The 14005-nt window shown below is 40.7% G+C and overlaps 1 protein-coding gene across 5 annotated transcripts in view; it reads right to left on the bottom strand.

Annotated features, from left to right (window-relative positions):
• The window catches only part of Elf1 (E74 like ETS transcription factor 1), a 98348-nt gene that overhangs the window by 10441 nt on the left and 73902 nt on the right, over nt 1-14005 (bottom strand). For 4 of the 5 annotated variants that reach the window (XM_031362610.1, XM_031362609.1, XM_031362611.1 and 1 more), the window contains exons 3-6: nt 9239-9419; nt 4283-4390; nt 2680-2844; nt 525-608 (exon numbers count right to left, since the gene is read on the bottom strand). In XM_031362610.1, the coding sequence (XP_031218470.1) occupies nt 525-608; nt 2680-2844; nt 4283-4390; nt 9239-9419 (538 nt within the window). The remainder of the gene's footprint in view (nt 1-524; nt 609-2679; nt 2845-4282; nt 4391-9238; nt 9420-14005) is intronic. The other variant, XM_031362613.1, reaches the window with a different exon arrangement.

Genomic DNA, 14005 nt, shown 5'->3' with positions numbered 1-14005 from the left:
AAAAACAGAACTCCAACACACCATAATAAGGACCTACAAAGTGAAATTCTAGATTAGCTAAATTGCTGCAAAATTTTGCTGAATGCATTAATGAATTATTTTGTTAGAAAAATAAAAATAACTGAAATGGATTTTGTAGGCTACTTAGTCACCAGCCACTTTACAGACATTGATGACCATATCATATAAGCACTGGGCAACAGCATGTTCTATGTGACTCCAACAAGAAAAGTGATGAGCTGCGTGTAGTGGTGTGGCATATCTAGTCCTAGCACTTAGGAGGTAGAAAAAGATCAGCAGTTCAAGATCACTCTCGGCTACGAGAGTTCAAGACCAATCTGGACTTTAGGTTTAACATACCGGAAGGTAGCCAATTTGGTGCACATGTGTGTCATCACACAAACATGCACACAGGCATGCATGTACACACACACTTTTAAAAGTAACAAAGGGGTGGGCTACAGGGAATAAGAGGAGAAGGGGAGGGCACTAGACCTGTACAATAAGGAAACCTCAGGACTTACCCTTCCCGTCTTTATTTTTCTTTTTCACAGATATATTTGGTGTAGTAGCTGGGGAATCTGGCCGTGGTGGTTTTGTTTTTCTTCCTGAAATCAGAATAGCTCTGTATAAATATTTGCCCTCAAAACTGAAAGAAAATGGGCAGTTTCACTATCTTGTTGTTTATTGAGTTGCAAGTTCCAAACTTTTATATTTGGGTCATACAAACTGGTCTCTCAAAATGCTATCTAAAAGAAAAATGACTTCAGTAGAATTTCAACATTAAGTAGGTTAGCTCACAAGTGATTATTACTTCTATATGACATTACACTTCAGGGCTAGAGACACAGAGTCTCTACCTATTCAATAGATTCCTCGCCTAACACCCCAAGCCTGGAGTTCGATCCCCAGCACATCCTAGATGGGAGTAAAGATGGTAGAGAAGCCAGAAATTACCCTTTGGCTCACCTGTAAAAAGAAAATGAGGTTAAAGTGCAAATGCTGGATTTTCTCTGAGATCACCACACCAGTGCTTTATCTTAAATTTTTAAATATTCTTGGCATAGACAAAACTTGGGCTTAAAAAATTAGCCCAATTAAAAAATTGGTGGTGGTGCATGCCTTTAATCCCAGCACTTGGGAGACAGAGGCAGGCTGATTTCTGAGTTCAAGGCCAGCCTGATCTACAGAGTGAGTTCCAGGATAGCCTGGGCTACAGAGAAACCCTGTCTCAAAACAACAACAACAACAACAACAAAAATTAGCCACAAAACTTTGTTTGGCAGCACACACCTATAATCCCTATACTTGAAGGTAGAGGCAAAGGCAGATAGCTCTCTGTGAATCCACAATCAAAATAATCAGGTATGCCTTTGTGTGAGGGGACTGGTTGGAGGAGAGATGGATTTCTTTTTTGTGAGACAGTATCTTGCTTTTGAAAAAACTCAGGACAGGAACTTAAGCAGGAACTGTGGAAGAACACTGTGTGCTAGCTCTATTCATGTTTACTGAGCTCTCTTACACCTCCCAAGACCACTTTGCATAGGGATGGTGCTGCTCATTGTTGGCTGTGTAGCCTCCAACAACATAGCACTCAAGATCTACTGATATCCCTGAAGACAAATCTGATCTAGTACATTCCTGAATCCAGTCTTCCCCCTTAGGTGGCTTTAGGCTAGGTCAAGCTGACAATTAAAACTAACCAAGACACTCTCAATTTGTGAAAAGTTAGAGTTTCCTTTTAACATAGTTTAACACTCTTTTCTTCAACTGCCTGCAGAACTCCAGCTTTCTGCACTTCTCTCCTACTGGATGCCTGTAACGGAATCTTTGGTAGACTGGAGGTTTTCAAACTCCGCCCCAGGGCGTGAGGAGTGGCAATGCTTGCTAGGATCATTTGGCTACACAGGGAATTTCAAGCCAGTCCTGGATACTTGAGAGCATTTCTCAAAAACAGAGAAAGGGGCTGGAGAGATGGCTCAGATGTTAAGAACACTTGCTGTTCTCACAGAGGCCTGGGATTCTCTTCCCAGCCTCTCGGTGGGCATCCATAATCACATGCATGTGCACACACACACACAATTAAAGGATTAAAAGACAAAATCTTGTAGGATATAAATAAAGTAATAAAACAAAGAATAATGAAAGAAAAGGAAATCCTTAAACTATGCCCTCAAAGCAAAGCTGACCCTAACCCTTACCCCCGAGGGTTTTTGTTTGATTTGGTTGAAAGGAAGATGAAGATGCTGGATAAAGAATTTAGAAAAAACTCGAGACTTTAATAATTGGAAAATCTGGACTGGCAAGTTGGCTCATTTGCCACCAAGCTAGACAACCTGAGTTGGAGCCCATGGTCACACCTGGTGAAAGAGAGAACAAACTCTATGCCAAGTATTCTCTAACCTCTACTCATGCACCATGGCATACTTGCGCACGCACACACATTTGATCACAAACACAATAAAAGACAGAGTTGGAAAATCTCCTGTCAGTCAGATAGATCAACTATTATAAGTGCCTAGGATTTTTTCAGTAACTAATATGAAGAAATGCCTCAACTTGTTTTTTGTCCTCATTGCTCTTACATATCTGAACTGGTATAGAATTGCCTGTAATAAAATGCTTGTTTGGAGTCCACACCTACACTGACTGTACGACCTAAGCAAATCAGACACGCACCTTTCTTTCTTTTAGGCTGCTCTGGGGAGGAGGCTCCTGGGGAGTCAGCATTTGTCTCTTGCACTTGCTGAGTTTCCATCACTTCAGGAATCCCATCTAATGTGACCGACACATGGGTGATTGGGGCAACGATGTCATCTTCAGAGGAGCTAAATATATTATTATCTAATGGAAATGGAATAAATGATAATCAGTTGTGTTATCATGAAGAAAACCGTGTCTTCTTGTGTAACCTCTCTGCTCTTTATTTCCTGTCCTAAATCAAGAGTCCTCAAGCAACCCAGGCCTCCTTATCCCAGCCTATCTCACCCCAGTCTACCACCCATGTGTACTTTCTGAACCGCAACTCCTATCTCATGGCACTAGACCTCTATACAAGTGCTTTATTCTCTAAAAGCAAGAAAAGAAATAATGGCCAAAAACATCTCCCTATAATGAATTGAGGAAAAATAAAACGACTCAAACTCCACAGCACACCTCTCAAAGTTTCCACAGCTAAAACTACCTTCCCATCTCATTCCCACTCACCATGAAGCGAACACCTCAGCCAGACCTGCAAAAACATCTTTCTCTCAGAAAACGATTTTATGAGTTAGTGCTTAGATCTAGTTGAATATTCATTCATTTTCTCCATCTAATGAAATCTACTTGCCATTTGGTTAAAACATTCTCTCCATAAAATGAGAGTACCCACTGCATCCAGAACACCATGCTATCACTTCTGTGGCCTTTGCTTCTGGCTTTTATACTTGCTTACACACATGAATGACTTGGGAATTAAACTGTAAGATTGAAGAAAGAAGTAATCGCTATTCTTCTTATGTCATACCATTGCCTCACATACCGCTGTGCACATCAAACATGCAGTACGTTCTTAGTAACTATGCCTGTAAGTTTCAGTTCTCCCTTGTCAGAGGCCCAAAGAAGAAATAGATTTAAAGAGAGGTTAATAAGCCAGCAATGAATTTTATACAACAAATGGTTAGGGCATTTGGCACTAGTTTTTTGCCTATTCCACATAATTATCTGTACAGATGACTATATTATACTAGTCCAGTTAAAACCCAGTGAGAGACTAGAAAGTTGGCTCAGCAGTTAAGAACATTTGGTGCTCTTCCAGAGACTGGGGGGTTCAGTCACTAGCACCCACATCATGTCTCACAACTCTCTAGCTCCAGTTCTGGGATATTAAACACTCTCTCTGTCTCTATTGATACCACGCACATGCAATGCACATGTATACTTGCAGGCAAACACTGATACACATAAACTTTTAAAAAATGAACAGGTAAAGAGGCAAGACTTTCCAAGTTTGATGAGGATGCATTGTATGAAATTCTAAAAATAATAAAAAAATATGTTGGGAGAAAAGAGACAAAGAGACAAGGTTTTGTATAACCTACTATTTCATAAAGGACAAATTACTTTTCATTCTAAAAAGTTCATCAAATTCTAAATCAGATAAACAGAACTTTAAACAAAGGGACCACAACTAGAATTTGTCCTTTACAATGTGTTCTGTTCTCCTGACATTTACTCTCTAAAGGGGATGGTAAAGATAACTTTGCAATGTACACAGACATGAGCGGTCATTAGCACTCACTGATTCGCTTTTCATCCAGTATAGGGCTGGGAGAATCCATATTGAGGAGTGCCTCGGCAGCCTCAATGGTCTCAATTGTTTCATCTCCATTATGACAAGAAGCCTCAACTGCAATAAAGAAAGAATAGTATTAGCTACTCTGAAACAGTATGTGCTACTCTGAAACGGTATGTGCTTCTCCAAAGTTCGGCTACAGTGTTTACTTCCTGAACCAGGACATAACATTTAATATTAAGCTTGTGTGCATATAAACTATAAGATACAGAACATATTCCATAATAATAAATCTGAGGTGGATGTGTAGAAGGTTTCACATTATGCTAGCTGGGAGAGGGGGTTGTTTGTTTTATTTGTTTTGCTTTTTTTGTTTTTGTCAACCTGACAAAAGCCTGAGTCATCTGGGAAGTAGGCATCCCAATGGAAAACCTGTTCCCATCAGCTTGGCCTGCACCGATTCAGGAGTACCCAACACACTGAGGGTGGCACCACCCTTGAGTAGGCAGCCCTGGCTTGTCTAAAAAAGCAGGTGTGGGTGGGAGTCTCAAGAGATAGCTTGGAAGTTAGGGGCATTGGCTATTCTTGAGAAATCCTGGGATTTGTTTCCCAGCACTGCAGGGTGGGTCACAGCTACCTTTAACTTAAGCTCCAGGAGGCCCACACCACCTTCTGTTCTCCTCAAGTACCTGAAGGCATATGATGCACTCTTACATTATATAGGGACAAAATATTTGTGCACACAAAATAAAGAATAAATTTAAAAGGTCGAGGGGTTGTGTAGGCTGAGCAAACCACGGAGAGCAAGCTAGCAAGCAGCACTGCCCCATGGCCTCTGTTCCTGCCTCTAGGTTCTGTCTGAGTTCCTGCCCTGACTTCCCTGAGGGATGTGAAAGCGTAAGCCGAATAAACCCTTTCTTCCCCAAGCTGTTTTGGGGCATGGTGCTTATTGCATCAATAAAGAAGCAAACTAAAACTTGCACTATAGCTTGGGCCGGCCTCACACTTGCAGAGATACTCCTGCCTCGCCCTCCCAAGTGCTGGGAACCCCAGGGGTCAGCACTAGCCAACTGCCTCTTGTTGTTTATTGGGGGTGGTGGGGGTAAAATTATTATCATGTTGTGTGTGTGAGAGAGACAGAGAGACAGAGAGACAGAGAGACAGACAGAGACAGAGAGACAGAGACAGAGAGACAGACAGAGACAGAGAGACAGAGACAGAGACGTGTCTGGACCATGTCACAAAGTGTGCAGGGAGGTCAAAAGACTCATTTGTGGAGTTATTTTTCTCCTTGCCCTTTCCTATGGGTTCTGGGACTGAACACAGGTCATTAGGCTTTCACAGTAAGAGCCATCTCAACAGCCCTTCTTTGGCTTTTAGTGGCTGCGTCTATGTTATATAGTCATTGTTGGCCCAAAATATACAATGTAAGACCAGGCTGGCTTCAGGCTTAGAGTGATCCTCCTGCTCCTCCCTCTTGAGTTGTGAGATCACAAGCATTGACCACCACTAAGTAATGAATCTTCATATTATGAGAGATTTTGGACAAAATCAAAGTTATAAGACATAATATAATAAAGGCCTCTGTGTTTATTCACAGCTTCAAACACAATCAACAAGTGATTAATCTTTCACCCACGCCCTCCCACAAGTCCTTACTTCCTACAAACGATCCCTGTGAAGGAATCCAAGTCTCCACTTTTACTCACTTATTTGGTTGTTCTGTTATTTTTGCAATCTTTTATTTATTTGCATGATGTACACTCATACTACAGCATGTGAATGGAGGTCAGAGGGCAAGCTGAAAGACTTGGTTCTTTCTGGCTGCCATGTGTATCCCCAGGATCAAACTCAGGCCACCAGGCATTTGGCAGCAAGTGCCTTTACTCTCTGAGCCTTTTTTTGCCAGCCCTGTTTCTTTTTCAGTTTTAATTCAGGACCTTATTAATAGTCCACGCTGGCCTCAAACTCATTATGTAGCTGAGGCTAGCCTATACAATAGCTGATCCTTCTAACTCTGCCTACCAAGTTTTAGGACAACAAATCTGGGCCTGTTACTACATATTTTATCTCTAAGTATTTTAGCACATTTTCTAAAAGGAGCCTAACACAATGATAACATCATGTATTAAAAATTAATATCAAGCCAGGCAGTGGTGGCGCATGCCTTTAATCCCAGCACTTGGGAGGCAGAGGCTGGTGGATTTCTGAGTTCAAGTCTAGCCTGGTCTACAGAGTGAGTTCCAGGATAGCCAAGGCTATACAGAGAAACTCTGTCTCGAAAAACAAAACAAACAAAAAAATTAATATCAAAAAATTACATATTGCCATTTTCATCCCTTCAATCTCCTTTCAGGTGGTGATGGAGAGCCTTTGTCTCACATACGCAGGCCCAGAATTCCATCCCCAGCACCAGGAACCCCCATTACCACAACAAAGCAAGCAACAGAAGACAGCACAGAGGGCAAAGTATCTTTAGAGAGGCCAGTTAAAATGCGGTCATCATGGTAGACTAAATCATTGTTCTGTCAACCCACTAGGGAATCTGGGCTAGGAGAGTGATCAGGAAGGCTCTCTGAAGACAATGGAGAAGACAGTTGTCAGTCAGCACGGGAGGAAGAAACCAAGCAGGCCAGCTAGCATCTTAACTGACAAGGGAATGTTTTTCTGCCAGCTACAGTGGGAGGCACTGTGTTATACTAGCTCTGGACACAAGGCAGTGCTGTTCTAGCCCTTGTTCTCGGCTTTCCTTCCCCCAGCTTCTAGGAGGCTTGATACTACCTCCCCAACTCTGGAATGACAGGAATCAGAACTTCTTCCCCTTCCCATCACATTGCTTAGATTTAGATAAGCAGAGAGGAGGGAAAGGCTGGAGTGCTGAGGAAAGATGGCTTGCTTTCTCACACCAGACTTTTCTATACTCTAGGAAGGGACCTGACCATCTTGTCAATTCTTTTCACACTCCTTTTGTTCTTTTCTCTTTTCTGAGAAGTGGTATCATGAGGTTCATCTTGATTCTCCTGCCCTCTACTCCCCAAACGCTGGGATTATAACCTGTGTCACCATGCAACAGGCACACCATGTGTATTTGTTTACTAAGCAGTAACTCTTGCTCATACATATTAGACATTTATATTTTTACTCCTTAACATAACTAATCAAATTCTATGTCCACTTGTAATTGAAAATTATTTTTAAGCTCTCTCTACACATAGTCACTTCCCTTTTTATTTTGGTTATAATTTGGGGGAGGAATGAAAAATGTTTTCGATGTTTGCTGAAAACATCAATGCTCTTTCTACTTCTTTTCACACTTAGAAAACATTTTACTACTTAAATCAAGCAATAACTTTTTAAAGGTTTTTTGGGTTTTCCTATATTAAATATTTCATTGACTTGATATCTACTTTGCTACTTTAGTACTTTAAAAAATATTTATTTGTATGTGTATAAGTGCTTTGCCTGTCTGTCTTGCCTGTCTGTCTGTCTATCTGTCTGTCTACCATATGCATGTCTGGTGGCTTGGCAGGTTGTGAAACAAGACATCAAATCCCTGGAACTAGAATTGCAGACAGTCAGTTGGTAAGCTGCCACTTCAGTGCTGGGAACTGAGACCAGGCCCCTTGTTATAGTAACAGTGCTTTTAATCTCTAAGTCATATACTCTTTTGGTATAATTTTTCAGTAGGAATCTTTCTTTTCTCTCCCTCACCAAATAGCCACACAGTCATTCTTCCTGTTCTAATTTAAAATGGAACTAGATCATGTGCCCAGCTCTAATAATTCACTTATTCATTCACTAGAATAAGTTTGTTTTTAATATTCTAACTTCAGTTTTAATATCTACTTGCATAAGCTACTGATGCAAGAAGTTTTCACTGAATCCATCCATGTGTCAAGTATCATGCCCCATGCTAAGGCAGAGCGGACAACACAGAGGCCACAATGCCAACAAAACCTACTACTCTACCTATTACATCTATTTCCAGAACAATTTAAGACTAGAAATGCACATACTATGCACACCCCACCCTTCTCCAAACAATACATTTAGGAACCCCAGAAGCCCTCCACACTGACCTACATCAGGTTGCACATCTCTTACCCATAACATAAATCCCCCACGTCCTAACAATCGAGAGAAGGCTATTTGTGACAAATGTATTTCCAGTGTATTCGAGTATAAGAAATAGAAGGCAAGCCAGGCAGTGGTAGCACATGCTCATTAATCCCAGCACTTGGGAGGCAGAGGCAGGCGGATTTCTGAGTTCAAGGCCAGCCTGGTCTACAGAGTGAGCCAGGGTTACAGAGAGAGACCCTGTCTTGAAAAAAAACAAAACAAAAACAAAAACAAAACAAAAACCAAAAAAAACAAAAAAAAAAAAAAAAAAAAAAAAAAAAAAAAGGAAAGAAATAGAAGGCATATCCACCCTAAACTAGGTTCAGATACATGCACAGCAAGGCGAAGCTGCCAGTAACCTGTTAGAGAACTCACTCTGTTTATTATCTTCTGACTATGCATAACTGGATGTGCATGTAATTAAAAGCAGGTGTGTCATGCTATGGAGAATGCATAATAAAAAAGATAATTACATACCTAGTCTATCAATTAAAGAAGCTATATTAATATTAAATTTATATTAAATTTATATTAATATTAATCAAATATTAATATTAAACCATATTCTTTAGTGCCCAGCCCCTCCTTCTTTTAAACTCCACTTTAAAAAGACCCTAAGTTTTATCCTGGGGCTCTTGAATAATCTCATGCAGTGGCTTACAGTCAGTTTTGATTGGACATCCCTCTATAATCTCTATTATTGCTCTGCTATGAATAAACTTACCTTACCTTTGCAAATCTGTGTGAGCCCATATTTTCAAATTGTTGGGGAAAGACCAAGCACCTAGAAACCCCTGGCCCAGACCCTGAGCATCTGACGCGCACACGTGCGTGCGCACACACCTGTAAGGGTGATGTCGTCATCGTCGTCTTCTATGATTTCTTCTTCAGCAACATCCAGTGAGCTCTCAGTAATCATGTCATTAGGCTCTTCCACACAGGCTAGGCCAGCATAGCTATTGAGAATATCAGCACCAGGAACATGTTCCACAATGACAGCAGGAAATATAGCAGGATCGCCAAGCTGCAAGGGATAGAAGGGGAGGTAAAGAGAAAAGTTCCGCTTTGGTTGGAGACAATCAAAAACCATTTTACTTTTTCAAAGAACACTTGACACTCGTAGTATTTATTTGTTCGTATTTTATTAAAGGGAAACTATACTCAGGACCTAACACAAGCTAGGCAAGAACTCAACCACTGATCTATACCCAACCCTATTTAGTCCCCATATGATCGTGGGGGGGATGGGAGAGGGGGCGGGGAGCTGGCCTTTTTGAGACAGACTGATCTCTGTGTAGGCCAGGCTGATCTCAAACTCACTCCCCTAAATACTGGGATACAAGCACATCCCACCATACCTGCTCCACCACTTACATTTTAACCACCTTTTTATGCTGTGAGGACTATGAACTTCTAACACTGAAACATTAATCTTGCCTCATCTTTAAGAGAGGGCTCTTGTGTATCTCAGGGTACCCTGCTTGCTGTTCATCAGAAGATGATCAGGAACTTCCGACGCTCCTGCTCACGTCTCTTAAGTGCTGCTTTTGATTACAGGTGTGCCCACATATCTGACTCGTCATCTTAATAACAGAGTTTTCATTGGTTAATTCTAAAAGTACATTTTAAAATGGCATGGCATTAGAAAAATAAAAGGTTTTAAAATTATGCTAAAGCATGAGCCAGGAAGTGAAATACAATGGGTGTGTAATTAAATAAGCTCTTACTAAAGTTTCTACACAGTAGAACAATCTCAGTTTAGTTATACTTGGAATGGAAGCCTTGATTTTAACATCCTTTGAGTCACATGTAAAGAATTAACTTTCATTTTCTATTACTGTCCTTTTTAAGGATGACTGTATTAAGATTATGAATTTACTAATGCCTATTTATAAAATTACAAAATTTTAGGTAGGTGTGGTGGCACATGCCTTTAATCCCAGCACTCAGGAGGCAGAGGCTGCTGGAGCTCCATGTGTCTGGGAACAGCCTGATCTACACACTGAACTCCAGGCCAGCCAGAGCTGCAGTAAGATCCTGTCTCAAAATAACACCAAAAATGAAGTTTATGAACACTTTAACCTCGTGCAGCTACTTCACTTCACCACTGAGAAAATTTCCCCAAGAGGTTTTGAACGACATACTAGAAATCAGTTCGGCTACTTCTTTTCTGTTTGGCTTTGTTTCATGATGTTATGTAGCTCAACCTACCCTGGAACTCACTATGGAGTCCAGATAGTCTTGAACTCACAGCACTTCTCTGCCTCAGGTTCCAAGAGAAGGGTTATCAGGTATAAGCTACCATGCCTGCCTTCTTTTACATTTCTTACTTTGAAATAATGTCTTAACTTAGAAAACTTGTAAGACTACTTCAAAGGATTTTCATACAACCTTAATTCATACTCCTCTAGTTCTAACATGTAAACATTTCTATTGTTAGCTTCTGACATAGTTCTGATTTGTTTTAAAGTGGTAGGAGACATACCTCTATTTTTTTTTTTTAATGTTTGCGGATGTTTTGTCGTCATGTATGTCTGTGCACCACATGTGTGCAGTGCCTCTCAGGAGGCCAGAGCATTGGACACCCTTAAACTGAGACATGGGAGTTACAGACAGTTGTGAGCCACCATGTGCTGCTGGGAACTGAATCCGGTCCTCTGGAGGACCAACCAGAGCTCTGAGCCATCTTACCTGCTCAGCCATCTCTCTAGCCCTCAGACTACCTTTTGAACCCATAATATTGGCTTGTTTACTAAGTACAATATCGCTACACAGTATCACAAATATTTTAAAATATCACAAATGAATATGGACAAAATATTAGAAGCAGGAAATGGATACTCTACTATTAGCTAATCTGTAAAACTGATTCAAATTCCCTTAATCATCACAGGGGAAGGTAAAGAGAAGAGAACAAAATCAGGGGATGAATCTGTCATGGGTCAGTCTGATGCTGCTTGTATCCTATAGCTAAAACCGGTTCCTCCAGGTGTGGTTGCCGCCATGAGCAGGGACGGGGAGAAATGAGGACAGACAGAGAGGAGGAAGCTGCCATGGACCAGAACTGCATGACCAGGAGAAACAGCAAGTAACAAGGGGCCTTAGAGCTGGGGGATAAGTTAGAATAGCCCTAGATCTGCCCAGTCTAGGCATCTGGCTTATAAATAAAATATCTGGATTGTGTGTCTTTTATATGGGCTTATTAAAACTTTAACTCCACCAACAGAAATTAGTTCCGGGTTCATTTTAGGATCAGTGGCTTCATTTAGTAAATATCCCACTTATTTCATTGTTTTGGTCTGTTCCTCATAAATACATCTTAGTAAAGCGGAGAAGGTCCCTGTTTAGAGAAAGTGAGTGATATTTCCTTCTGGAGACTGTGCTCCACTGGAATTAGCTAGGCCTTTGCTCTACACTAAACAGCGTTGGCATAACTGCCGAGTAAGGTCAGATACTACTTTAATTACTCAGAGTGAAGGTGTGTCTTGGCTGTTAAACGGATAGCACCCTTACCTTCAAGAGTGCTATGCAGTGAAACTTAGACATAATGATCTGAAAGCACATTCGGTCTTACTTCAAGAGTGCTATGCACTGAAATTTAGACATAATAGTCTGAAAGCACATTCGGTCTTACTTCAAAATGTTTCTTCCTGTTTCAGAAAAGTAAGCCAGAACTAACTGGCTTTTCAAACTGTAAAACTAGTTTTGAAACTGAAACTAGGGGTTCAAGAATTGTGAAACACATAAACACATACACAAGCAGTAAAGAAAACATTTACTTTTCAAAGCAAAATATAAACATTTCATTTTCCTTTTAGAAAAGGCCATGTGTGTACAAGTTAGAGGACAAAGGCAGGGGTTGGTAAGTTGCAGAGTTTGAACATAAGTCAGCAGGCACAGCAGCAAGTGCTCTTATTTCCTGAGCCACTTCATGGACCCTTCCTTTTTTTTTTTTTTTTTCTTGAATACAACCTAGTATGAACTTTCAACGTGCTGAAACAGTTCACCCTCTCTTCTCTCTTAGGAGCTCCACATCCATTTCTAAAGGGGCTGAGCCCAATGGTCAGAGAATTTTCACATGATTCACCTTATTCTGTACAAGGTAAGAACAGAGCTCATCATCCTATCTATTGACAGATACAGAACTGGTTTAAGGATATACCCAAGGTCACCCGTTAAATCCAAGAAAGGGGCATGTCATATGCAACTCACATGTGTGTGACTCACTCATAAAACCGGAATATACCTCCCAATACAAACCTACCTAGTTCTTGCAATCTGAGCACAGACTGGCAAGAACGTAAATATTATAACAAACACCTTGACAACTTTATCTGAATCTATAGAGCTCCTACAGTTGGGTGTCTGTATGTGTTATATCCACAGGCTAGAGGTCCATGTTGAGTGTTTTACTGTATTGTTTGTATCTATTTTATAATGCAGTCTCTCACTTAGCCAGGAGCTGATAGATTGAGCAAAAGTAGCTAACAGTGAGCTCAGGGCATCCTCCTGTCTGTCTCCCCAGTGCTGGGACTATGAGCATGCACCATGACACATGGCTCTTCACATGGCTGCTGGTGTCCTAGTCCTCATGGTTGTCAAATGACTCATTCTCCAGCTCTCCTATAGTTTAAATAACTAAATATTGTTATTATTTTTATTATTATTATTATTTTCTTGTTCTAGTCTATAAAACTGTAGCTGCTATTCTATAGCTAAGTGTAGCTAACTATTCTTTCCACCTAATTCACAGACCTTATGAACATCCTACCAAATACCACTCTTTTCTACCACAGTACCCTCCTTAGAGGAAACTACCATTATCGGTTTCTTTGTTCCCTGGCAGAAATCATCCATGTATATATCATATAGTTTGTTTTACACAATGTTTTTTTTTAATTTATGAAGAAAAACTTCAGTGTCAAGCATAATTTCCCTCTTGTTGAGAAGGTCTTAAGTTCAATAAGAGAGCCATTGGTTACCACCAAGGTATGTGTGCCACTACTGCATCCTTAGGGTTCTCATGCCAAGCTGGCTCTTGCTGTAGTTTACAGGTGTCATAGCTGGATAGTCTGTTGGCTCCTTCCCTCCTTTGGCACCATGAAGGCTGAAGGCATTCTGGTCAGTTTCAGTTCAGAGGCCTATATTCTAAAGTGCCATGTCTTCAGGACTAATTTCTATCTCTAGAGAGCAGCCAAGGTCAATAGCAACTGTCTATAATGTTTTGGGAGTCTCTTGGACAGCCCTGGCCAACAACTCAAAGAGGGCTTCTCATAACTGGTGTTGGGGGTTTTGTTATATAATCTGTGGCTCTTGGAAGGAGCATTGTCAGCCAAAATTTTTAAAAATTCATTTAAATGATAAGTGCATATGTATACAAAGAATTACATGTATTTTAAGTTTTTTAAAGTAGATAATAGTATGATTCCTAATGACTTTTACGGACATCCTCACTGTTATTTTACCCTCCTAGGGTGGTTTGAATATGCTTGGCCCATTGAAGCAGCTCTATTAAGAGGCTTGTCCTTGATAGAGGACATGTGTCACTGTGGGGGTGGGCTTTGAGATCTGCCAGTGTGCGAGCTCCACCCAGCGAAGATAATCTCCTGC

This window comes from Mastomys coucha, unplaced genomic scaffold (assembly GCF_008632895.1).
Source record: "Mastomys coucha isolate ucsf_1 unplaced genomic scaffold, UCSF_Mcou_1 pScaffold9, whole genome shotgun sequence".
In the NCBI taxonomy this organism is placed as follows: domain Eukaryota; kingdom Metazoa; phylum Chordata; class Mammalia; order Rodentia; family Muridae; genus Mastomys; species Mastomys coucha.
This window is presented reverse-complemented; position numbering and strand designations above follow the sequence as displayed.